Source organism: Crinia signifera, chromosome 4, assembly GCF_055691185.1.
Source record: "Crinia signifera chromosome 4, ASM5569118v1, whole genome shotgun sequence".
Taxonomy (NCBI): Eukaryota; Metazoa; Chordata; class Amphibia; order Anura; family Myobatrachidae; genus Crinia; species Crinia signifera.
Window position 1 is genome coordinate 268,509,304 of NC_139220.1, and position 27,619 is coordinate 268,536,922.

The 27,619-nt window shown below is 47.0% G+C and overlaps 1 protein-coding gene across 2 annotated transcripts in view; it reads left to right on the forward strand.

The window, feature by feature from the left end:
* TACR1 (tachykinin receptor 1) overlaps positions 1-27,619 on the forward strand; it is a 221,979-nt gene that overhangs the window by 89,244 nt on the left and 105,116 nt on the right. For both annotated transcript variants that reach the window (XM_083184514.1, XM_083184513.1), the window contains exon 2: positions 14,480-14,677. In XM_083184514.1, coding sequence (XP_083040640.1) covers positions 14,480-14,677 — 198 coding nt within the window. The remainder of the gene's footprint in view (positions 1-14,479; positions 14,678-27,619) is intronic.

The window sequence follows — 27,619 nt, forward strand, 5'->3', positions numbered from 1 at the left end:
CGTCAATAGGGGGGTGCTGTGGGTACAGTTGTCCCGGGCCCCGGCTCTGGAAGGGCCTGCTCAGCTCATTTTGCCCACCGCACCCCCCCCGACTGCCTCCACTGCGCACAGTGTGCTGAACCCAGGACACTGGTAGCCAATTAAAATGCCGGTACGCAAGCTCTGATTGACTCAACAGCCGGTGCTGCATTTTAATTGGCTGCCGGTTGAAGAAGCCTGCGCTCTGGGACCTCTGGGCTGTAGCTCAGCAGAAGAGGAGATGGGGGAGCAGGAACCGGGTTATGGTAAGTGAAGGGAGGAGGGGGGCCCAGGGCCCGGACTGGAATTGAGTCCCAGGCCCAAAATTCCTGGCGGCAGCCCTGGGCCTGATTCAGCATGGATTGCACAAGCTAGCTGCTTCTAGCTGCTTAGCATATGCCATCCTTAACAATGCAAATTCAGGACCTACATATCACATCCTGTCTGCATAAGCAATTGCATTAAACTGCAATGTGATTGCAGTTCTAGGAGGAACATCGTGACCATCGTTCTTGATGTTCCTATGCACCTGCAGCCAGGGTAAGTCTGACCTTACTCAGGCTTCTGTTCACAAGGAGCCTTGCAAGGTCAAGGAAACTGTGTTCACCATGCTCAGGAAACACGCTTCCGGTTTCCCGAAGGATAGCTGCCGACACACACCCCCTTCATCCCTTCCCATGAATGCCTCCGCCTGCCATTCAGTCATTTGCATTATAGCAGGGGTGGCCAACCAATTAGAGGCAATGAGCCAAAAAATATTTGTTAGGCTTAGCTCCCACAAGGCCACGCCCAATTTCTAAATGGGTTGTGGCCTATCTGGCACAAGGCCATGCCCCCATGTCACACCTTTGGATTTACACTTGTAGGAGCATGGCCTTGTGTCAAACCTTAGTTTTTAGTTAGGCTGGGGGTGAGAATGCACAATTTACGTTATCTTTTCACTTTTGCTGTAATATTTTTATTAGTGGGACTTTTAATAATCCTGGTTTTCAATATATTTTTTTAAATTCTGGCTTGCATGAGAAGCTACTCGCAGTAATTCTCTTATGTGTGTCTGTAGGAAGAGATCGATGTTTTGATTTCACTTATTTCAGTGTTGAAAAAAAGCGACTCACAAAGTAGACAGCGCCCACGCCTGCTCTGATGTCCGTCCAGATACCAGCTCCGCCATCTGGCTACCGCACCCGTTCTGCTGTCCAGACGCCCAACCTTTCATTCCTCATGTTCTCTGTGGCCACTTCCTGACATTGGTACAGCATGCCCTGCAGGAGCCTCATCTCATTTACAAAAGAGCCACATGTGGCTCAAACAATATAGCGTTCGGATAGCAGGACATATCCTGCACATTTATAGTATGGGTCCTGCGAACACTGGGAAACTGAGCGTGGGATCACATAAGTGATCCCAGCCATAGGCGTGCGTAGCCCATTTTCTTAGGGGGTGCACCATTGGAGGGGCGTGTCCATCACCGCCTACTGGGCATGTTTATCATTGCCTATTATTAAACATAATGCCACACACTGTAATGCCCATCACACATGCCCCCTATGCACACACAGGTATATACATACAGAGCTCCCACACACATAGTATACATATACACAGCCCCCTACAGTATGCTCACACATATACACACATACACCCCCTCTATGCATGCACACACACACATTATACATACAGGCACAGCATGCACACACATATACACACACACACACACAGATGTATTTTAGTATACACAGAGCCCCCTCCCACACACCCACACAACATACATACAGTATACACAGCCCCTCTATGCAGACACACATGCAGTATACAGTACATACAAAAAGCTGATACATATACACACACCTTTTTGATATAATAAAAAGCAGGCAGCATGATTAAAGACAAATATAAAAAAAACTTTTTATACACCCCCCCCCCCATAAAACAAAGCCATTAACTGCCCAGATAACATACAAATCCCCCTGTTGCAGCACCTCCCGAGTCCCGATAAGTTGAGCACACCTGCAGCAAATTTCAATCAGCAGGCAGGAAGTCCTCACTCCTCCGTCCCTCCTCACCCAGGCAGCGAAGCTGTGCACGTCAGCTCCCCCTAGAGGCAGCCAGGGGAGTCACTAGATACAGATAGTACTGTAGTATCCTGCTGCAGAAGCCTCGGCCACGTCTGTCACACACTGCAGCCGGCCCGAGCTTGCTCCCCGATGTCGGCTCTGGCTGCAATTGTGAGGGGGGTGCCCATCATTAGGAGGTGCCTGTGCACCCCTGGCACCCCCTGTGCGCACGCCTATGATCCCAGCTGAATTAGGGGCTTGGAGCAGAGGGATGATTTTCTAACTAATTTTTATTTCTGTATTTTCTACAATCATTGGGTAGAATTTGGGTGGTGGAGGTGGGGGGTGGGGGTTTTCTGCTTCGGTAAGAATGCATACTTACCTACTTTTGAAAACTAGTTTCAGGGAGATTATAGTTGACAAAAGAATGTTGCACAGCACCCCATTGAGGGGGGCGTGTCATGCTCCACCCAGAGGGCGTGGCTAGTTCCATATAGGAAAAGATTGTGAAAAGAGATTGTGGGTGTGTACTGCTACATCTGAGAGGAATTTTTTTAAATGACTTGTATCCAAATATAGATGAGCCCCAAAGCAGTAAGTAAGAGCTACTATACTTGGTAAAGTGCTGGGAAATTGTGCTGATTCAATGAAAATGTATCTGTCCCTCATTCCTTTTTTCCCCCCAAAATGTAAGTGTAATGTGGGCTATGTGACATGGGGGAGATTGCTAGACTAATGAGGGAGAGAGGGAGATTGCTGCTATTTCAGTGAGTCTCCTGCAGAATGCAGGAGGGTAGGCAACCATGTAAGAATGATACTGTGCTAACTAGTAATAAGATACCATAATGATACAGTCACACTTTAATGTATGTAGTACTTTTTTTAGCCGCCGAATGTGAATTTATATAAAAGTGATGAGGTAAAGGATTCATCCAGTGCTAGATTGTCAGAAATATATGTTAGTTTGTGCTTTATCTGCATGAGTTTGACAACTTGTCAAGACAATGATACCTACAATATTACAATTGTCATACAAATGTAAACATCCTGCAGGAATAATAATGACTTGTTTAAGAGAGCACTGAGTTCATTTCAAAGTTGAGGTTTCCATGATTGCATGGGTATAAGGCTGACGGCTGCATATTGACATTAGGAAATAAGGAATACTCTGAATAATCAAACCCCAAATAGCTTAAATGCTTTGCTATTAGAGCACAGGCTTTACTGCCGGCTTATTAGGCTTCTACGCAATCTGATGGCTCACCTTGTCTATATACATCTTAATTAGCTGCCACACTACTTGGCAAAGTCTGGAGATGCAGATATCTATAATTATAGCTGCAGTCTGTAAGTCAAAGATGATATGAGCAGCACCAAACACAGATTCCTTCATTGTAATCTGCTGCAGTGTAATTCACTACTTGGATCTGAATGTTCAGCAAAGTCAAGATATGAAATATTTCTATCCCTCAGATAAAACTTTGCTCCTGCTTTAAGGCAAACCAGCTGACTACACTTTGGGTGAGATGTAATAGGATGAGAGATTCAGAAAGTGAGAGATTTGGTAAGAAATCACCAGTTTGTTTGTTTTTTAAAGCGGCAATCATTTACACAAACTGTGAGAAAGAGATGTAGTTTCACTCTCTGCCAGCAGATGGCAGTGTTTCGGAGACTCATGGACACTAGACATATAGATGACAGTCTATTTCAACAGCTACAGACTATAAACTGTTCTGCAAAGTATTCCTGGTCCTACCCTGGCTCTGAAGCAGAATTGCTTGTCACATATGAATGTGTAACACCCCATAATCGTAGGATTATAAGGCACCATACCCTCCAGCTCACCAGGGGTTAAAATATCCCCCCAGCACCTTGGGCAGCTAGCAATCCCTAAAGGGTTAAAGAAGGAGGAGGGGAGGACTCACGTGAGGAGGAGGAGAAGAGCGGCAGTGTGCTAAGCCGCAGGAGTGTCTAACGCCAGCAGAGGACTGGCAGTTCAGCTGGGGAGAGCGGAGTGACATCACCGGCGCGCCGGGGGGACAGGAGAGCGCGCGTAACGGTGACCCCCGCTGACCTCCAGCAGGGGAAGAGAGACGGGAGGCGCAGGACAGCAGCGCCTGACTCGCAGGGTGAGCCGGATAAGTGTGCGCGGGAGGCTGTGACCCCCGCCGACCTCTGCACACGGTGAGCGCCGGGAGATGGGCGCACAGAGGGAGAGAGGAGCAGGAGTGCAGGGACTCGCCGCCCGGAGAGGGGCTGTGACTCGTGCTGACCCCAGAAAGAATACCCCAGGCAGGAAGCCCCAGCAGCAGGCCCAGCAGTGACCACGGCCGGAGGATCGAGACTGGCTGGAGCCGGCACCCGCAGCAGATACAGGTAGACCACTCCCCACCTGTACCCACACCTACCAGCCAACCTAGGGGGCCCACAGGCTACATTATATGCCCAGAGACATGTGAATATTCCCTGCCCGTATGACTGTTTGGTACCAGCCGGCATCCCTGTGTAGCTGAGTGTGGCAAAGCTCTGCGCCCACACTAGCAATCCCTGGAGGGTGCACAGTACCTGGCGAAGGCCGATTCACCCCACTGATGGATTCCGCCCCGTAACTGGCATCCAGAGACTCCTTTCCTATACAGTACATACCCATTCCCCTCGACAGCCCTGGAGTTAAACCCTGTGTAAGTTCCTGGAAGGCAGGGGACAATTTACTAGGACTTGCATAGTTTACTATTGGAACTTCAACTCTTAGCCCATGGAGCGATAGTGCCACCCGATGGCAACAGTAGCAAAGTACAGCCATTTATAGGATAGGAAAATATCTTTAATGTTCGGCCTGCGATATTCTTCTTGGACCGTGAGTCTGACACAGGCTCCGTGTAGGACTTGCCGGCTTAAACAATAGAGTGTACCCGGGTACGTAGGGCAAGTTATATTGTAATGTTATGGTGATGCCTTTGAAAAGTCTGGATATTGTGTATCGTGAATTTGTATTTGTATCCTTATATTGATGTAATTTATGTTGAGGTATTCGCCTTGCTCTAAGGCTAAAAAGGTTGGCGCCCCTAGTCGCGGGCCCAGAATAAAAGGTCAAAAGCAGAGCTGTGTTGTCTGGTTTTTGCTACCCATCCCGCAGAGCGAGAAGACTCCTGACCGGACGGAGAAGACTTGGTGAGGACCGGTGGTAGCCGGCAAAGTAAGGTAACCCCACCCCCGTGTCCGGGGCTTACACCTTTCAGTGGCGTCACGAACAGGATCCGGTCAACTAGGAGTATAATCCAATCCAAGGATGGAAGCACCACAGGTTGAGGGCAGACAGCCACCCGCTGTACCCCCCAACGACGAACAACAGGCTGCCCCGCTACTGGCAGCTCCAGCAGCGACTCCTCATACCCCCATCACATTACCGTACTATTTCGGAGCCCCATGGATGCTTCTCTACAGTGGGGACTCCAGCGAGGCGCCGTGCGCCACGTTCACTGCCTTCAGGAACAGGCTCAAGTCAATGTATCGTCTTTCCACCCTGAGCGAAGAACAGAAGGTCGAGGTTCTGATAGGCCAATTAACGGGTTCCGCCCTCCGCGAGGTCGAATCTTGGCCGGACGACAAGAAAACAGATGCTGACGAGATCCTTAAGCGATTAGCCGCGATATTCGAGACCACCACCCTCCCTGAGCTGAAGACGAAGCTGTACGGCCGAAAACAACGGCCAGGCGAGACTCTCCGAGATTTCGCCCTGAGTCTACAGGCGACCCTGAAGCTCATACAAGAGGCCGATCAAGATGAAATTCGCCACAGCGATGAAGCCCTTACCATACAGTTTGTGGAAGGAGCATCAAACCCCAACATTAAGACCCAGCTACGTCTCCTGAAGATGCAAATGCCGGGTAAACCCTTCGCCGACTTTAAAAACACTGCCATCCTCACAATCGGGAACCACGCCGACGGAGAGGTGGAGTATCCGGAGATGGCGGGCTTTCAAAGACCCGAGACTACGAGCCCCGAACAAACCAGACAGCCGAAGGACCGGGCCATGCAGAATAGCCAACAGCCATTGGGAGATTCCGGTCAGTCCCTCCAGCGCCAGGTAGAAGACCTAGCCCTCGGGATGGCCGTGATGCAGCGAGAAATGCGCCAGTTTGCGCAGCAAACCGCTCCAAACAGCGGAGGAGCCAGATGGAAGAAAGAACGACAACAGTCGAACCAGAGCCGCTGGGACCCACCTCAGGAATATGGACAACGGGCGACCGGCCAATTTGACCAGCAGGGCCGACCCAGTTGTCAAGGGTGTCAAGAAGCAGGGCTTGTTGAGAGGAACTGCCCTTCATCTGACCATTTAAACTCCAATGCCCCGAGGGGGAGGGCTTAACCTCGGGGAGAACAAGAAGAATAGGTCCAGAGGAAGACAGACAGACCTACTGTGGCAGACAATGCCATATAAGTGCAGGCGAATTATCTGCCAGGTTAAACCGTGACCCTCCCGTTCGCATGAAGAGTCTAGCGAAAGTTATCTGGTTCCACGTACAACGTGGATATGGGTTCGTCGAGTGTATTGAGCCAAAGCGAGACATTTTCGTCCACTACACCGCCATCCAGAAGAGTGACCCAAGAAAATTATACCGAAGCCTCAGGGCTGGAGAGATGGTAGAGTTTGACATCGTCCAGGGTGAAAAGGGTCTCCAAGCTGTAAACGTCACTGGCCCTGGTGGTACTCCTGTTCAAGGCAGCAGATACGTGGCAAGAAGCAAGGGGTATGGGAGTTACCCACGCCACCGCAGCCAAACACAAGACCAACCGCAGGGGAATAGTATGCACTTCAAGAAAACAGAAAGCATGGCAGGAAACGCAAGGAAGAGGCCATATGTATGTAGCCAGTGGTACTCTCATGCCCGAGTGCAGAACGGGATGATGAAAAAGGACCCGTCACGAAATGAAGTGCACCCCAAATGGAAAACCTGCCCTTATATGGCCACTAAGAGACCGACGTCGACAACCGGGAGCTACCAGAGTAGAGATCCAGAAGGAACCAGACAGCAGCGGGTTCATCGCAACCATCGTAAATCATACCCCAACCGAACCCAGTTGCCCCTTGAATCAAGCAGCAAAGGAAATGATTATGACGACAAGAGTCTCGTCCCGAGCAGGTTGCGAAGCACAGTGGAACCGTCACCGAATAGAGGGTGGTCAACATTCCTCCCAACAGGGGTGCCACCTTTGCAGTATAGAGCGTGGTGTCACTTATAGAAATGTAATTGAACTGCATCATTCCTCATGTTATTGAATGCTTGCGCACTGTTGTTCAGTTGTGGATTATATTGTCAGCACGTGTAATAATCTCTTGCAATGTTGTATATCTTTTGGTGAGTTATATCGGACTCGTCAAAGGGACTTTGTGGTTCCGGAAATTTATAACCGTTCAAAACTTGTGTTCGCATTGGTGTGCGCGAGGACACGCACATAAAAAAATATGGGCGGATGTAACACCCCATAATCGTAGGATTATAAGGCACCATACCCTCCAGCTCACCAGGGGTTAAAATATCCCCCCAGCACCTTGGGCAGCTAGCAATCCCTAAAGGGTTAAAGAAGGAGGAGGGGAGGACTCACGTGAGGAGGAGGAGAAGAGCGGCAGTGTGCTAAGCCGCAGGAGTGTCTAACGCCAGCAGAGGACTGGCAGTTCAGCTGGGGAGAGCAGAGTGACGTCACGAGCGCGCGTAACGGTGACCCCCGCTGACCTCCAGCAGGGGAAGAGAGACGGGAGGCGCAGGACAGCAGCGCCTGACTCGCAGGGTGAGCCGGATAAGTGTGCGCGGGAGGCTGTGACCCCCGCCGACCTCTGCACACGGTGAGCGCCGGGAGATGGGCGCACAGAGGGAGAGAGGAGCAGGAGTGCAGGGACTCGCCGCCCGGAGAGGGGCTGTGACTCGTGCTGACCCCAGAAAGAATACCCCAGGCAGGAAGCCCCAGCAGCAGGCCCAGCAGTGACCACGGCCGGAGGATCGAGACTGGCTGGAGCCGGCACCCGCAGCAGATACAGGTAGACCACTCCCCACCTGTACCCACACCTACCAGCCAACCTAGGGGGCCCACAGGCTACATTATATGCCCAGAGACATGTGAATATTCCCTGCCCGTATGACTGTTTGGTACCAGCCGGCATCCCTGTGTAGCTGAGTGTGGCAACGCTCTGCGCCAATACTAGCAATCCCTGGAGGGTGCACAGTACCTGGCGAAGGCCGATTCACCCCACTGATGGATTCCGCCCCGTAACTGGCATCCAGAGACTCCTTTCCTATACAGTACATACCCATTCCCCTCGACAGCCCTGGAGTTAAACCCTGTGTAAGTTCCTGGAAGGCAGGGGACAATTTACTAGGACTTGCATAGTTTACTATTGGAACTTCAACTCTTAGCCCATGGAGCGATAGTGCCACCCGATGGCTACAGTAGCAAAGTACAGCCATTTATAGGATAGGAAAATATCTTTAATGTTCGGCCTGCGATATTCTTCTTGGACCGTGAGTCTGACACAGGCTCCGTGTAGGACTTGCCGGCTTAAACAGTAGAGTGTACCCGGGTACGTAGGGCAAGTTATATTGTAATGTTATGGTGATGCCTTTGAAAAGTCTGGATATTGTGTATCGTGAATTTGTATTTGTATCCTTATATTGATGTAATTTATGATGAGGTATTCGCCTTGCTCTAAGGCTAAAAAGGTTGGCGCCCCTAGTCGCGGGCCCAGAATAAAAGGTCAAAAGCAGAGCTGTGTTGTCTGGTTTTTGCTACCCATCCCGCAGAGCGAGAAGACTCCTGACCGGAACGGAGAAGACTTGGTGAGGACCGGTGGTAGCCGGCAAAGTAAGGTAACCCCACCCCCGTGTCCGGGGCTTACAAATGCATATGGTCTACTCTAATGGGGCCTACACACGGGGTGCTGAGCATTTTGAGCGATGCTAGATGACTCAGAGCGCTCAGCAAGATCACTCAGCACACAGCAATGTGAGAACACTGGCCCTGACCGGCGATTAAATCAATTTATCCAGCATGCTGAATATTAATCGCTGGGCGATAGCGACACGCGGGGCAGCACATCGCTATCGCTATGGCCCCTACACATGGAGAGATGTAGGGACATTATCTAAGCGTTCTAGACAACTAACGTCAGTGGATGCCAGCTGCCCGCCCGCTTCTCGCACAGGCCGCTCGCAGAACAGAGACACCATAGAGGTGTGTCAGATCTGCGTGAAAAATAATTTGATAGTCGCCAACATCGAATGATTAGTTCCCCACACCCAAGGCTGCGAATTAATGATTATTCATATCATCCATTCGCAGCAGTGCGAGGAATCGTGGCGTGCAGGGGGGGGGGGCAACTCTGCAGGCGGTGGGTGGCATTTAGTCCACACACAATGCTGCGAAATGCGCAGCGTTGCGTGTGGACCAGAATAAGGTCCATAATCCCTTGCACAATCTTCTGATTTATGAGCAGCAGATGACAGATACTGTGACTGTGCAGTGGTAGAGATTGGCAGAAGTACAATGCATTCTGATCCTAAAAAGATTCATTTTTCAAGTAAACTCAAGCGCCTGCTGCCAGCCTCTGTCTTCTCCCTTCATTATTCTGTGCTATCCTCGATTAAACAGAAACCTAAACTCGTCCTTAACGACTACAATCAGATTTCTCTCTTTAAATGATTTTCTTTCCATTTATCTGCCTTGCTGGAACCCTAGGCAAACAAAACAATTATTTAAGATGTGGAAAATTCAGTCTACTTGTTGCTGGTGAACCTTTAAAATTAATGAGTAGCTTGCTAGATAGCACTACTGTATTAAATGAAGGGGCTTTGTCCATCTTTATGCCATAATGAGATGTCTTTGATGTACTGTACTTCCCAAATTCAACTGAGACTCAGCTCAGAAGGGGTTTTTCATTAACCAGCAGCACAGAACTACTTATAGCTTGTGCCACTATTCAGTGGTGTAACTATCAAAATTGCACCCCCGCCGAAAATGTCAGCAGCGCCCCCCCCCCCCCCCAGTAAAGTTAACAACCCTCTCACCGCCCAAGCCCCCCGTGCCCCCCTTGCCTTTCCCTCCACTCTGCTTCCGTGCCAGAGACCCACAGATTTTGTCTGCGGTCCCAGCTCCCCTCCCGGCTTCTGCTGGTATGAAAACGGACCATCACAAAATGTCCGCCCCCATACAGCAGACAGTTTCAGAAAACTGTCTGCTGTATGGGGGCGGACATTTAATGATGGTCCATTTTCATTTCAGCAGAAACCAAGAGGGGTGCCGGGACCGCTGCACAGACAGGTAAATCTGCGGGTCCCGGCCGCAGCGCAGACACAGCGGCATTACAATAGCGGGGCTATTGTTACGTCACTGATTAAAACACTGTATAACTTGGGATATATTCCTGGACTGCAATACATACTTTGATGGTTTAGAGCAGGCTTGTCCAACCTGCGGCCCTCCAGCTGTTGTGAAACTACACATCCCACCATGCCTTGCCAGAGTTTTGCTATTAGGGACTGCTAAAACTATGGCAAGGCATGCTGGAGGGCCACAGTTTGGACAAGCCTGGTTTAGAGCATTCAACTTCTTTCCTCAAGGCATACCAACAGTGCAGGTTGTAGTGATATCCATGCTTGAGCACAGATGACTTACTCTGCACCTGAATTATATTGATTTAGCCATCTGTACATTGCCTGGATATCACTAAACCTGCACTGTAACACCCCTTTTGATCAAAATGCACCCAGAGTTTTGTATATGTCCCACTCTCTTAATCAAGCCTTAGGGGTTTATTTAGAGATGGATGTATTATCCATGTTGTACGCAGCAGAGAGATTTTTTTTTTCCCTGTGCATGTGTATATACTGTAATATATGCTTGTCAGGAATTTATCAGGTTTGAAACCAGGAAATTTCCAAGTCTCGCCTCAACTCTGGTACAGAGCAGGCAAGAGTATTTTGCGTTAGACCTACCAAACTCCTGGGTTGATGCTCGTATACACGCAAATACCCGGGATTTAGGTGCTAGTGTGAAAGGGGCATAAGTTGAACTACACAGCAATTAGCGATCACAGTTAGGATTAGTGGTGGCTACAGGAGTGAAGCTGCAGCACATACCAAAATTCATTAGCCAGGCTGCATGAACATATTGTAGGGTTTCTCAGCATGTTGAGTATCGCCTGATGTGAGTCCTATGTCTACATCCTCATACACAAATAGTGGATCCAAAACGCCTCCTGTGAGTATCTTAATACAAATCCCATTGGATGTGATATTTGCATATTTTCGTTTACTGAATCCCATTTTTTTTTATTATTATTTCAAGCTGAATAATGTCATATTTCATTTTTAACCAATCAAGGCAGAATTTCCCATAATGCCACTAGATTGTAAGATCCTGTGTTTACCCATTTTCATGCACAGTGATAGAACTATAATGTGAGTTCTTATGTTCTTGAAACAGTTATTTGTCCAGCCTGCTACCCAGTATCTATCACTGTGAATCAGTGGAGCAAGGAATGAGCCCAGGCTTAATGATGCTTATTTATTTATACTGTGTTTCAGGCTTTATGGAGGAGTGTATTTAATACAGTTAACATAATTACTCACCTCTAATTGAGATGATAAGCCACGTCATGAATTTAAAAGAGTGTTTCTCTCTGAAGTAGCCTACTACCATACTCAGAGAGGAACGCATGTTTTATAGTATGTATCGTAATTTCTTATGTGAGCAGTCTGTTTTATGTCATTGAGGATATTTGTGCTTGTGTTAGCCAGACACTGAATACTGGAGAAGGTGCAGTTGGTACAGGACTTTGAGATCGCAATATCGAGTTGAGGCAAAGAGCCCTCTCTACATTATGCCTCAAAGGGAAGAACCACCACTAACTCTGATCCAGCCTGTGGTGTGTACAGGGTTTCAAGCAGGACTGTAACTCCCAAAGACAATGGAGTCTCCTGCCTCTGGGATAAAAGTCCTGAAGGGGCATCTGCATGTACAGCAGCAGTTGTGCAGTTCGCAGTGGAATACAACTATGGCCATTGCTCTGTGAGGCACCTGCTGCACATTGGGCCATACAGTAGGGCCCCTTTTACATGTTATACCACACAATATTACTCCTTGTAACCTTACGCCACACAGTAGCTTCTCTATCTGCATTATGCCATAAAGTAATACTCCTATTCTCATTACGCCACAGGAAATACTCCTTATAACCTTATGCCACATTGTAGAAGTCTTTATGCAGGTTACACCACACAGTAGTGTCCCTTATTCACATTACACCACACAGTATATAACTCATTCTAACCTTATGCAGTAGTGTCCCTTATTCACATTACACCACACGGTATAACTCATCCTAACCTTATGCCACACAGAAGAACTCCTTTACTCATAAAACCACTTATTAGTGCCCTTTAAACATTATGATAACACAGTAGCAATACCCCCTGCACATTATGTCCACAGATAGTAGTGTCCCTTTTCACATTTTGCCAAAAGTCATAGTGCCACCTACACATTATTCCTCAAAGTAATTTGAGCTTATCTCTAACAGTAGACTGCTTGACACTGCATGCTGAGAGCAGTTAACCAGTGAATTGAGGAGAGAGGCAGGTGGAGATATATTGTAAGCAATGCCACCTTAAGAAAACCATCACTTCAAAATCACAACTACATCAGATCAAAGGACAGCCTTGGGCATAGAGAGAGCTCAGAGAAATAGGGAGGAGCTGAGTAGTGAGGGGAATAGATGTGAGACCGTCCTCTCCTCCCCCTCCAACCAGGCCTGGACTGTGCAGGCAGACAGCAGCTCATCCAGCCTAACTTACTGGTAGGGATGGTTTAATATTACCTGGGCTGTGGACCAAGCAAAGCCTGGGGCGGGGTTTCGCTCCATGCCCCAGTACCTTGTAGAAAAGAACCATCTGGTGCTTCTTTACTATCGTTGGTAGAAAACATTTGGTTCTCCCCCATTGATAGTAAAAGTATTCATCATCAGGCATTGACCATAAATGATTAGGAAACATCAATGACCATCCCTGCATACTAGTGGACTGACAGCCAACAAACAAATACTCATAATGAGTTAGACTATCTCACTGTAATGTCACTGGCTTCGGGCCCCTTTTCAACTAAGGACCCCGGTACCGACTGAACCACCGATAGTTCTGCTTCTAGTATTGAGAAGTATCAATACACAAAATTCTCATACTTATCTGTTCCCCCCCAGAATGTCAGGTTCCAGGGGCTGTCAGAAGAGAGTGGGACACCTACTTCCTGACAAAATAGGTTGTTCTCAAGGGCCTGATGGGGCTTCTGTACAGTGTGACAGGGCTACAGTAACCTATCACCTGACGGGGCTTCTGTATAGTGTGGCAGGGCTCCAGTAACCTATCACCTGACGGGGCTTCTGTATAGTGTGGCAGGGCTCCAGTAACCTATCACCTGACGGGGCTTCTGTATAGTGTGGCAGGGCTCCAGTAACCTATCACCTGATGGGGCTTCTGTACAGTGTGACAGGGCTACAGTAACCTATCACCTGACGGGGCTTCTGTATAGTGTGGCAGGGCTACCAGTAACCTATCGCCTGACGGGGCTTCTGTATAGTGTGGCAGGGTTCCAGTAACCTATCACCTGATGGGGCTTCTGTACAGTGTGAGAGGGCTACAGTAACCTATCACCTTACGGGGCTTCTGTATAGTGTGGCAGGGCTCCAGTAACCTATCACCTGACGGGGCTTCTGTATAGTGTGGCAGGGCTACCAGTAACCTATCACCTGACGGGGCTTCTGTATAGTGTGGCAGGGTTCCAGTAACCTATCACCTGATGGGGCTTCTGTACAGTGTGAGAGGGCTACAGTAACCTATCACCTGACGGGGCTTCTGTATAGTGTGGCAGGGCTCCAGTAACCTATCACCTGACGGGGCTTCTGTATAGTGTGGCAGGGCTACCAGTAACCTATCACCTGACGGGGCTTCTGTATAGTGTGCCAGGGCTACCAGTAACCTATCGCCAGGACAGGGCCTCTGACTTTTGGCAAGAATTAATTTTCTTTGTTTTTCTTCAAAAACAATCAAAACTGTTCAACTGAAACGTGATTTAAATGTGTTTTGTAACCTTCACTCTGGAATATTCTGAATTGTAGATGCCATTTAAGGTAATATGTTTAGAAGACAATGCATTAGATTACACATCTGTTCTGTGCCATAAAACAATTCTTGATGGATACACTAAGGTTAAAGCACATGCTGTTATGTGTATATGTTCCAGATGGGCAGCTCGGCCCAGCAATCTGCTGCTTATTGATACAGCATCTGTAGAACAAAACATCATTCAATAATCATTTAGAATAGCACATTTACTCTCGCTGTTTCTGTCTTTCATTCCAGGTATATGGCTATCATCCACCCGCTGAAACCAAGGCTATCTGCTACCGCCACCAAGATTGTCATCTGTGTCATTTGGAGTTTTTCCTTTTGCATGGCCTTCCCTCTGGGTTACCATGCGGATGTGGACACTATGCTAGGCCGTGACGTGTGTTACTTGGACTGGCCTGGCTATGAATTAGGCCGGAAGTATGAAAAAATGTGAGTATCAAAAAGTCTCAGAAAAGTTTTTCTTCTTTTATGACTAGTTTACTTGGAATGCTGCTAATGTGCGATGTTCTTTTTATGCGATTTATTTATAAGATAATTAGACAATATCCTATTGTACTATGAGTTTCTTGGGTGTGGTATGGCGGTCCGACAATTGGGATTCCAACGATCAGTATGCCGACATCGGAATCCCAACCACCGGTGCTCCGACAGGGGGATGAGCACAAAGAAGCCACGCTGGGGACTCGGTGGCTCACTTCACTTGCCACAGGTTCTATTCTCCCTTTATGGGGGTCGTGGACCCCCGAAGGGAAGAATAGCCCCGGTCAGTCTGGATCCCCTCTGTTGGAGCTCCGGCAATCGGGATTGCGATGTCGGAGTACTGACCGTCAGAATCCCAACTGTCGGGCAGTCATCCGGCACCCGAGTTTCCTCCTCTTACCCAATTTGCATGGCCATTCTGCAGGACCTACTGGCCGAATACCTGCCCCCCACCTGCCGCCGAATCCCCTTGTTAACATGCAAGGGGGGATGTGTACGAGAACACATCCCCTCCCATGCCTCCACTAGCAGGAGAAATCATTCGATGATCGCCGACCATCGAATGATTGCTCCTGCCTTCGCAAATAAATGTCAGTGAAAACTGACTTTTATTTACGAGCGCTCAGACGGAACCACCCATAAAACGCTGGGCGTTCCCATAGTCCAGCGCTGTCATCGCCTCCCCCAAAATTACCTCTCAGAATTTTGTTATCAGATTTCTCAATTGACAAAGGAATTGATAAGCTGCTTAGTTTGGCAATTTATTATATCTTATCGCAGGGTCGTGTACTGTGCGCAGTGTAACGACTTACCTGCACCATTGAATTGTGTCCCATGGATCATGTCATCTAGCACTGGACCTTCTGAACCTCAAGGGTAGTCATGGGGGGGGAGATGTAACAAACCGTAGACATAAAGTATAAATGTTAAAATACAGGGGCAGAATAATCAGCGGGAGATAGTTTTGTTATCACTTATTACAGCAAATGGTTAACATTAATGGGGCCAGATGCACTAAGCTTCAAAAAGTGATAAAATGGAGAGTGATAAACAACCAACCAATCAGCTCCTGCCTGACATTTTTCAAACACAGTCTGTGACATGGCAGGCAGGAGCTGATTGGCTGGCTGTTTATCACTCTCCATTTTATCGCTATTAAAGCTTAGTGCATCTGGCCCATGATGAGTAATAATAAGAATATCACTAATTTTTTAATCTGCCCCAAAGCCTGTAAAATGACCGTTAGAGATTTTTTAGTACTTTATCTCTCTCAACTTTATCTCTCTCAAAGGGGTTAACATATTTTCCCCAGAATCTGTGCCTACTGTCCACTGTGTGCTACAGTAGGTACAAGAGTACATCCTTTTTTCTCCTTGTAATACAATGTTCCACATAAGGCAATATGCAATAAGCCAATATAAATCTAAAGTTGTTTAAACCAAAAGGTAGGAAAAAAAACAAATAATATTTATAAATAGTTTTGTAGTCCATTGGGGAATATAGCTGTACGTGTATAAATGTATATATTCTTTAATCATTGCTCAAAGAACATATATTAAAAAAAAAATAATAATAAACATTACAGGATAATCCTCCAACGCACTGTACATCTGTACATCCCCAGGACGTCAATCTTATCACTAATGTGGGGTACACACCAGGACGACCACCGTCGTTCACGACCGATAGACGACCATGGAACGATTTCCCTTGGACTTCCCGGGAGCTCCCAGGCAGTCCCCAGCAAACGATTAGCAAAAATTGTGTTTTTTTGCGGAACGATCTAGATCCGATCCCGATGCGCCCGCGATGGTCGTTAAGACGGTCGGATCGCTGGTTTTTGTTTTTTTTGCAAGAACACATGCGACCGTCGTCAGATGGGCCTTTGAAATTTGAATGAAGGGGCTGGACTAGCAGAGGGGGAGGACTAGCAGAGGGGGATAGGAATAGCAGCAGCCATTTTAAACCAGTGTATTTCTGCTTTGTTACTAGTGAGGCTTGGTTTATACCTGCTGAACGCTGGACATAGCTATTTACACATTACTTTGTTTTGCCTGCCATTACAAAGTGTCTTTTAACCCTGCACTATGGAGAATGCAGTGATGGGTAGTCACCAGCAACAGTACCTGCTCTATTATGCAGTTTTGAAGCTCAGGCGTCAGAGAGCCCAGCGCAGGAGAGAAAGATCATGCTGGACAAAGCAGTGGCTACTTCAGCGTCAGACTCGTTCGCACATGCCACTGCTCAGGGACATCAGGGAGAATAACCCAGACGATTTCCGTAACTTCTTGAGGATGGATGATGCCACATTCCAGGAATTGCTGCGTCTGGTGACTCCCCACATCGAGAAGCAGGATACCAAGTATCGCATGGCTATCCCTGCTGAGGAACGGCTGGTGGTCACCCTGAGGTTTCTGGCGACAGGACGGTCTCTTGCTGACCTAAAGTTTGGATCCCTCATCTCCCCGCAAGCTTTGGGCCTCATCATCCCGGAGACCTGCAAAGCCATTGTGAAGGTGCTGCAGTACCAGTATTGCAAGGTAAGGATGAAATATACACTGTACACTTTATTGTGCAAACAAAATATTTTTATTTATAATTTAGGCCTAGGACAGAAACAGGTTTTTTAGGCCTTTCATGGTTAAAACATGTAAAATAGTAAATAGATTGTGTCAACAAAAATATATTATAATACCATATATAAAAGATATTGTACAAAAACACACACTATATATAAAGATTTAAGTATGTATGACCCAGTTTAAACTTTCCCAATAAGTACGGGCTACTGTGTGGCAGAGGATGTCTGCCGCAGATAAGTAAAGGCTGCGGCCCACATGGCGCATGGCGCAGATGCAATGGTCCCGGCCACATTGATGTGCGCCATACGCCATGTGAGCAGTGGCCATCACATACCTGCAGCTGAGACCATGTCTGCCGCACAGTACCCCATACTATTGGTAAAGACAAAAGGGCAATAAATGGAGTTTGCTATCCAGATTGAGGAGAATCCTGTTCTCCCTCTGGTAATGCAGGTACAGGTAGCAGCATATAAAAAAACAAAAAACACACTCTGGTAACTTCTGGAACAGGCACTTACAACAGTAGGGATAAGGTACTGTGTGGCAGAGGATGTCTGCTGCAGATATGTAAAGGCTGCGGCCCACATGGCGCATGGCGCAGATGCAATGGCCCCCGCCCCATTGATGTGCGCCATACACCATGTGAGCAGTGGCCATCACATACCTGCAGCTGAGACCATGTCTTCGGCACAGTACCCCATACTATTGGCAAAGAAAAAAGGGCAATAAATGGAGTTTGCTATCCAGATTGAGGAGAATCCTGTTCTCCCTCTGGTAATGCAGGTACAGGTAGCAGCATATATGTAGAAAACCAAGACAAAAGACACTCTGGTAACTTCTGGAACATGCCCTTACAACAGTAGGGATAAGGTACTGTGCGGCAGAGGATGTCTGCTGCAGATATGTAAAGGCTGCGGCCCACATGGCGCATGGCGCAGATGCAATGGCCCCCGCCCCATTGATGTGCGCCATACGCCATGTGAGCAGTGGCCATCACATACCTGCAGCCGAGACCATGTCTGCCGCACAGTACCCCATACTATTGGTAAAGACAAAAGGGCAATAAATGGAGTTTGCTATCCAGATTGAGGAGAATCCTGTTCTCCCTCTGGTAATGCAGGTACAGGTAGCAGCATATAAATAAACAAAAATACACACTGTGGCCCTTGTGTGGCAGAGGATGTCTGCTGCAGATATGTAAAGGCTGCGGCCCACATGGCGCATGGCGCAGATGCAATGGTCCCGGCCCCATTGATGTGCGCCATACGCCATGTGAGCAGTGGCCATCACATACCTGCAGCTGAGACCATGTCGATGGTAAATGATAAAGTAGCCTATTTTTTAAGACAGATCCTCAAAAACAGGACACTCTGGATCTTCTATCAGTAAAGAACTGTAGAATTGACGGTACTGGGGGGGTTGAGAAGGCTGTGTAGGTGTTGACTGGGTATGTGTTGGAATTGTGCTCGACTGGCCTGCTACGGTGGCAGGCGGAGTAGGCACTGGTGATTCTAATGACAGTGGTGTGTCTGGTGCACTACCAATGCCAACTATTTTAGTGCCACTGTTGAGATACCCTAAACTGCCATTATACACCAACTCCATGCATAACTTTTCAAAAGTAAGTTGCTGGTCAGGAGCCATGTTGCGAACACACTCTGCCACATAAGTGAAGTAGTTGTCATGTTTGTCCGGGTTTCTTTGCAGGACTTGATGTGCCCGCATCATAAATTCTTCATGTGCCGCTGCTTCTCCTTTTTTTCCTTTGCCACGCATTTTTTTGGCACGGGGGAGTGGTGGAGTGGGTTCCAGGGTGGGTGGCGGAGTGCGTGCCGGAGTAGGAACTTCGTTAGATGTGCATGCATTATCAGATAGGACAGATAGGTCTGGGGTTGCAGGTGGGTAGTCACCAAGCTGTAAAAAAATTGAACATGTTTACTAATCAATTCTATTTACTTCTAATTTCAGTTCCCTACCAGCGTGAATGAATGGAAAGTCATCGCAGAGGAGTTTGAACAGCGATGGAACTTCCCAAATTGCGGTGGAGCCATTGATGGCAAACATGTCCGCATAGCCCAGCCTATCAATAGTGGTTCCTACTATTTTAATTACAAGGGCTATTTTAGCATTGTACTAATGGCTGTGGTGAATGCCAACTATGAGTTTATCTTCCTGGATGTAGGAAGGAATGGCCGTGCATCGGATGGTGGCACTTTCAAGGACACAAAGTTCTACGAAAGGCTCATAGCGAACACCCTTCACTTGCCGTCTGTCCAGGAAACTAAACAGGGGCTTAACTTTGTTTTTGTGGCTGACGAGGCTTTTGGCCTGCACGAGCATGTCATGAAGCCATATGCGCAAAGGGGCCTGAACCATGACAAAAGGATCTTTAACTACAGGCTATCCAGGGCACGGCGTGTTGTGGAAAATGCTTTTGGCATCCTGGCAAGCCGGTTTCGCATTTTTCACACTGCCATTAACCTGAGGGTGGACAAAATTGACTGGGTTGTCACGGCGTGCTGTGTCCTGCACAATTTGCTCCGCAGAAAAGCCACACAGCAAAGGGCTACAGGCACAGCACTCCAAGAAGACCAAGAACTGCCAGAGGAGGTAGTGCAGATATCCTCCTTGCAAACCCCAACACAACGCTACACAGGGAGTGCACGAGCCAAACAGGTGAGGGAAGAGTACATGGCCTACTTTAATGGGGAGGGCGCTGTGGATTGGCAGGAGGAATCAATTAGATAGCCAAAAAAATAGACTCACCGATGCAGACTGCGAATTCTCCTCCTCCTCCTGCGCCGCGACTTCTTGGTTTTCCTGTTCGACCATAAGGACTACTCCTGTCCTCATCGACTCCTGGCTGAGGGTGAATGTCAACCGGTCATAGTACCAGAGCGATGTTTGATACATCTCGTCGACTCCAGCACCAGACTTCTTTGCAGCCTCCATCTTCTTGTGTTCCTTTAAGAACACCGTGCGCATATTCTGGATGCGTTTCCTCACCCATTCAACATTGGCCTCTGGGTGAAATGGAAGACTGTAGCGTGCCAACTCCTCCAAGGCTTGGTTTCTTTTCATTTTGTTTGAATACTCCTTGGATTTGGTTCTCCACAGGCATTCGTGTGTACGATATTTTTCAATAAACCCTTCCAAAAACTCTTGTTCCTTTGCGTTGGACATTGGGACTGTAAAAAGATAAAACCATTTTAGTTGTTATAGTTATACCCATGTTTTGTTTCATATTTAAATTTTTATAGTTATAGTTACCAGTTTACCTAGTTCTTATGTTTTAAGTATTTAAAATGTTAATAAACTTTTATGAAAACCACTATACATTTTATTGTGCAGATTGCTATTCACACACACAGGTGAATGGGGCCTAGCAGAGAGGAGTGCTTGGAATACTGCAATGGTGGACAATGGTTTATGTATATATATCTATATATACACAAACACACACACACAGGTGAATGGGGCCTAGCAGAGAGGAGTGCTTGGAATACTGCAATGGTGGACAATGGTTTATGTATATATATCTATATATACACAAACACACACACACAGGTGAATGGGGCCTAGCAGAGAGGAGTGCTTGGAATACTGCAATGGTGGACAATGGTTTATGTATATATATCTATATATACACAAACACACACACACAGGTGAATGGGGCCTAGCAGAGAGGAGTGCTTGGAATACTGCAATGGTGGACAATGGTTTATGTATATATATCTATATATACACAAACACACACACACAGGTGAATGGGGCCTAGCAGAGAGGAGTGCTTGGAATACTGCAATGGTGGACAATGGTTTATGTATATATATCTATATATACACAAACACACACACACAGGTGAATGGGGCCTAGCAGAGAGGAGTGCTTGGAATACTGCAATGGTGGACAATGGTTTATGTATATATATCTATATATACACAAACACACACACACAGGTGAATGGGGCCTAGCAGAGAGGAGTGCTTGGAATACTGCAATGGTGGACAATGGTTTATGTATATATATCTATATATACACAAACACACACACACAGGTGAATGGGGCCTAGCAGAGAGGAGTGCTTGGAATACTGCAATGGTGGACAATGGTTTATGTATATATATCTATATATACACAAACACACACACACAGGTGAATGGGGCCTAGCAGAGAGGAGTGCTTGGAATACTGCAATGGTGGACAATGGTTTATGTATATATATCTATATATACACAAACACACACACACAGGTGAATGGGGCCTAGCAGAGAGGAGTGCTTGGAATACTGCAATGGTGGACAATGGTTTATGTATATATATCTATATATACACAAACACACACACACAGGTGAATGGGGCCTAGCAGAGAGGAGTGCTTGGAATACTGCAATGGTGGACAATGGTTTATGTATATATATCTATATATACACAAACACACACACACAGGTGAATGGGGCCTAGCAGAGAGGAGTGCTTGGAATACTGCAATGGTGGACAATGGTTTATGTATATATATCTATATATACACAAACACACACACACAGGTGAATGGGGCCTAGCAGAGAGGAGTGCTTGGAATACTGCAATGGTGGACAATGGTTTATGTATATATATCTATATATACACAAACACACACACACAGGTGAATGGGGCCTAGCAGAGAGGAGTGCTTGGAATACTGCAATGGTGGACATTGGTTATATGTATACACACAGACATGGGGCCCACCCAAAAAAAACAGTGACATGGTCGGGTGCACGGTTGCCAAACCAGTGCTTTATACACACTATATACATTGGTGGCAACAGTGGGCATGCATAGAAGAGCATTGGGAGTGCAAACATACCAGGTTGTTGTTCTGGGAGATGAGACAAGAAGGAGAGTCCAACTGCTGCGCCAGCGCTGTTTGCTATGTGGAAAAACATGGCGCCGGGGGAGTGTTTAGGAAATGCCACTCAAATAGGCTGGATCAAACGACGGACGCACCGACGGACGGACGACGGAGGCGGCAAAAAACACTCACGATCTGCATACGATTGACGGTCGGTCGGCCTGGGATTGACAGATCCTACCTGCAGCACGTAGGACCAAAGATGCGACCAAACGAGCGGCGTGAACGCGCATTTGATCGGAATCGGATCAAATAAATGTCAAAAACACACGATAGTACATACAATCTGCATACAACCGGTCGGAATTGGATCTAAATTGACAGAATCGTGCCCTAGTCGTCCTGGTGTGTACCCAGCATAACACTGCAGACATAAGAGCTGGAATCCCCTCTGTTATACCAGAAGGCCCTTCCCAAGCCTGTGTGACTGAGGTCTGCTCCAGGATCTACTGTGACCATATATTCCTGGTGTTTATTATTTTGTGCAGACCCAATGGCAATGCATGTCTTCTGCATAAGACTAAAGAAGGTGCCCACATACAGTACCTCCAAGGATGTGCGTTTAATCTGCACTCTGTTCTCTGCCACAATCCCCTGATCTGCTATTACACACTAACCTCTGTGTGTATGCCTGTTCTAAGAGGAATCCAGCCCAAGCATGCATCTTTATTAATGGCTCATTGAAAGGCAGGTTTGCTTATTGCTCTGAGATATTAAAGCAATAAATTACATTTTCTTCCCATCTGTTTGTCACCTACCATCTAGAGCTCTATTTCCACAGACCAGCTTGTAAATGCATTACACAGGACCAATAAATATTGCAATAGCACTGGGAATTGTTTATAGAGTACAGTGTACATTTTTTATGGTATAGGCTACATACAATATATGATAGGCCAGAGGCAGGCAACCTGGTTCCCCAGCTGTTGTGGAGCTTCAGATCTGGAACTGCCTGTGCGAACCAAGCCAGAAGCTGACCGGCAATGCTGGTACATGAGGGTTCTACAAAACTGAAGCCACTGGTTATCTAGCTCTCTGGTGCACATTTACATGTAGTACCTGCATTACAGTGAGATAACCTAATGGTTAGTGAGATGCCTAATGGTAGTTAGGGTCTGCAAGCCAGCCAGGCTGCCTGCCAGACCCGCAACATATACCTGTCTGCTTGCGCTCACCAGCCCGAATGACAGGCTGCTGTGGAGCGCAATGGAACTTCCTGTGAAACCGGAAGTTCGGCGGTCAGGTGCCCGGCTGCTGGACCGCAGATTGGAACGCACAGCTCCTGGGGTAGCCAGAGCTGTGCGTGTAAACTAAGGAGTTTAGGTGAAATGATGTGTTGCGCTAATGCTTAAAGAAATGGGCATTGAGTGGGACTAGTAAATCTGAGTGTAAAGTGCTAACTAGAACTAAGTGGCAATATAAAGCGCATATTTATGGTATAGCCCCTGTCCTCATCTACAGAATGGGCCTATTTGGAGAGTGGTCCTGGAGCTAAAGTTCCATCAGGCCCATTGTTAATCCGGCCCTGCTAGTACTGTACCAGCTAAAGCTCATTAAATCAGGCTTTCCTACCCTCCCGGTATGGCCGGGAGCCTCCCGGAAATTGGGTCCTTCTCCCGGCCCCCCGGGAAGGTGGGCAAGTCTCCCGCATTCTGCTAATTGCGCCCGATCCCCTCTTTTCCAGCATGGGGGCGGGGCCAAGTGATGTCAGACTTGCTCCCACCCCCCTGACGTGTTGCCTCTCCGGGCTTCTCCCAGAGAGGTGAAATTAAAAGTAGGCAAGTATGCATTAAATAGCTGTCCATGTCATGTACATATAATCCATTGTAGGGTTCTATCACTCCGCAACATGCTACAGTATATCTTCTGCAAAGAGTTATTCCAATTCACAAATAAGCAGGAATCTTACAAGATTAGATGCAGAAGGCCACAACCATGACTGAGCCCATCTGCATTTTTCTTTTTGAGAGTGGAAATCTTGCACAATCAAAATAAGATTTGCATTTGTTATGCAGCTGTTCCCAATGGAGGATTCGGTGCATAACTAACATGTATGTAAAAATGCTACAAAATTCAGCTTTATAGTGTTTGGGGTTTAGTTTACATTTAACCCGCTTCCTGCTGTGTATTGTGTTACCACTTGTGGCTATGGGAAATAGGCATTAGTCCAATTGTATTTACAGTATGCTTGTGAAATGTATCTATTGTGACATTACCGCAATGTGCTAATAGGTGGCACATACAGTACCCAGCATTTATCAGCATCAACATTGATAAAAATAACCTCCTAGACTGTGAATTCTCAGTGACCTGTGTCATTTGCACAGAGTGTTCATAGTGGTGATTTATGTGTTATTGTGAGCGAGTCACACGTTGACCAGCCAGCTGCACCTTAATTTGATTGCAGAGCAGTTCACTGACCCTTTTCAAACATTACACCTCTTATTTCTATTAGACGCCAACCATATTGCAAATGATTGACTTCTTCATCCACTGCGTCTTACTCCTCTATCTCCATTCAGTCCTATACACAGGACCAAATTAAGCCTTCGGGGGGCCCGGGCCACTTTAGACAGGGGGGCCCGGGCCACTTTAGACAGGGGGGCCCCCTCCCACTTGTCATTTCTGGCCGCAAACTGCACGGGAGAATATTACACTGTCAAAACACTGAGTAATGGCAGTATAAACTTGGTCAATGGGTAACTGCGAGTGGGGATTAATAAATACACACCACATGAAAAACCCGTGTTTGTTCCTCTGTACCTTACTCTGTTAGAGACCGCACAGGCTCAGTGCTGCCTCTGATTAAAAAACCCTCCTATGATGTGTTGCTGCTGTCCTCCATGGGCCTGAGAAGCATGTGATGAGCTCCACCAATCAGAGCTCAACAGTCTCATGGGACTTAGTCAACTCCCAGTCATGCACTGCACACTTGTACCGTCAGTTTGCTTTGGCTCCCGATGCTCAGCACCATTAATTGCTGTCACATTGGCAGATAGGTGAAGCTGCAGCATTACCCCACTCCCATGCACAAAACCTTTGGGGAAATTGGGTGCTCAAACCAGAGTTCATTTGGCAGTGCAATAAAGGCTCCTTGTGTTGGTGGAGGAGCAGGGCATGTAAATATTGCCAATGTAAAAGAAAGTTCTGGTATAATACCCAGCTTTCTGGTGAGATAATTACCCTGTTGGGTTGTGCAGGTCCGCTGTGTGTATCCGTGTGTCTAGCAAGTCTGTATTAATATACACATTGTGTATATTAATACTTTCGGTGAAACCCAACGCTGCTCACCCTTCCTTTTCTCTTTTTCCAATAGTCCCGCAGACCCCTGGCACCCACACTTACTCAGTGCCTCCCCACCACGCGGGGTCTGCGGGGCTATTGTTAATCCACAGCATGCGCTCTCTATTGGTTAGCCAAACCTCTGTAGTGGCTGGCATTGGACATCATTCATTAGAATGCAGTAGCCTCTTCAGAAAATCCAATACCGCTCAGGATAAAGAGTCATTTTACTCACTAAGAAAAGTGAGTGTACCTGGAGTGGTTGCACATGCACATACACACAGATTGCCCTGGAATGATTACCTGGATTTCAGGAAGTTTCTTTGTGCCGAGGATATCTAAGCATCTGAGATCTGATCAGATTGTCATTGCTGTCCAAATTTATTTTTAATTTTGTATACAAGTATTTCATTATTGGCATGTTATATACAGATGGGACACAATGGGTGTTGGACTAATAGGAGTACGTGTTCTTGTCCATTGTTCCTCTGTGCTCAGTGGAACTTCAGCATCATGGCCGCATAGTGAACACAAATCTAGAGCTAAGTGCTGCGTACATAGATCATGGGAATACTTATGGAAGACATGTAGCAGTGCACCACAGAAACAATTACCATTCATTCGGGTGACATTTGTTCCATTACAATGCTCTGGGACATAAAACAGCCCCCACATGACAGGTTGTGATCTTCGCTGTTTATATCTGGATGAGATCCCACACAGCGGAGAGTAAGTCTAGAAAGCTCAATGTCTGCGGAGATTGGATACAAAGCAATGGGAGCCCTCACAGGCAGATGGTGGATTTTGCTCTGAGATTGATCATTGTGACTGCTATAAACAAATGCATATTATTAATGCACCTCATAAAACATCCATTAATATGTATGTAAAGGTAAATAGTGCCTCCATACTGTGATGTCTTGGGAATGCATCAGTTGTAATCTGGCATCTTGTGAGTCAGTTTGGACACTGGCTAGGCCGCTCATGGCAAGCCAACAGAAATCTTTGGAGCTTGAACTTGTTATTATAGAGGGTGCCCAACAGAACGGACATTCCATTTCCGAAGTTGTGCGGACATTTAACATTAATTGATCTGTGGTGTCACATGTGTATTGAGAATACCTCATAGAAAGCATTACCACATAGACAGCTCAGTGGCCAACCATGGATGCTTAATAAGCATGACCAGTGGCGTGTGGCCAGCATTGTCCTTGGCAACAGACAAGTGACACTGACTGAATGACATTAAATGCAGGAGGTACCAGACACATAACCAGCAGGTCAGTGCACCGTTCTTTTGTTCCGTGGCATATGGGAGCAGGATCCACCAGAGTTCTCCTGTTAACACTTAACTTCTGGCATAGCTAATTGGACCCTGGAGGACTGGTGGTCTGATGAGTCACAGCTCCAGTTGTTTTAGGCTGATGGGTTCAGGTGAGGTGCAGACACCACGAGGTCATGGACCCCAGTTCATGGCACCGTACAGGGTGGTGGTTGTTCCTTTATGGTGTGTGGTGTGTTCATGTGACATGGGTTGGGTCCATCGGTCTACCTGAAAATGTAATTGAACGGTAACTGCTACATTGTATTGCTTGTTGACCATTGATGACTACATTTGCCCGACAGATCTATTCATACCCAAGATTCTGCAACTACTGTACAAATACAATGTGGGAAGCTATCTAGACTGCATGGGTCAACCTCTTTCCAGAGGGCTTTCATCTACTGTACTTGTGGAATTGATGCACTTTGCCAGGCTAGAGGGTCTCCTATACTATACTGTATTTAACACCTGTATGATTTACATTGGGGGACATAAAAAATGGTGCCCAAAATAATCATCCTTTAACTGTTATTCATGGCTGAATCTAGAGCTGCACAAGAGGGTACCACGCACATTACACAAAGCTTAATGACAAAGTAAATTAATACCTCAGTTCATTGTGAGAGGCATTGTGAGAGCATGCTCCTCCGACCAGTGACCATTAGGGGGCTAAAAACATGATCGTGCACCCAGCGATTTATCGCTGGTGCACACTCCAATCGCTCAGCGACCATATTGCCAGCGATTTATGCCCATGCATACACAGCTTTACATCATCTTATTGCAATTGGGCATTAAGCAAGACCAGA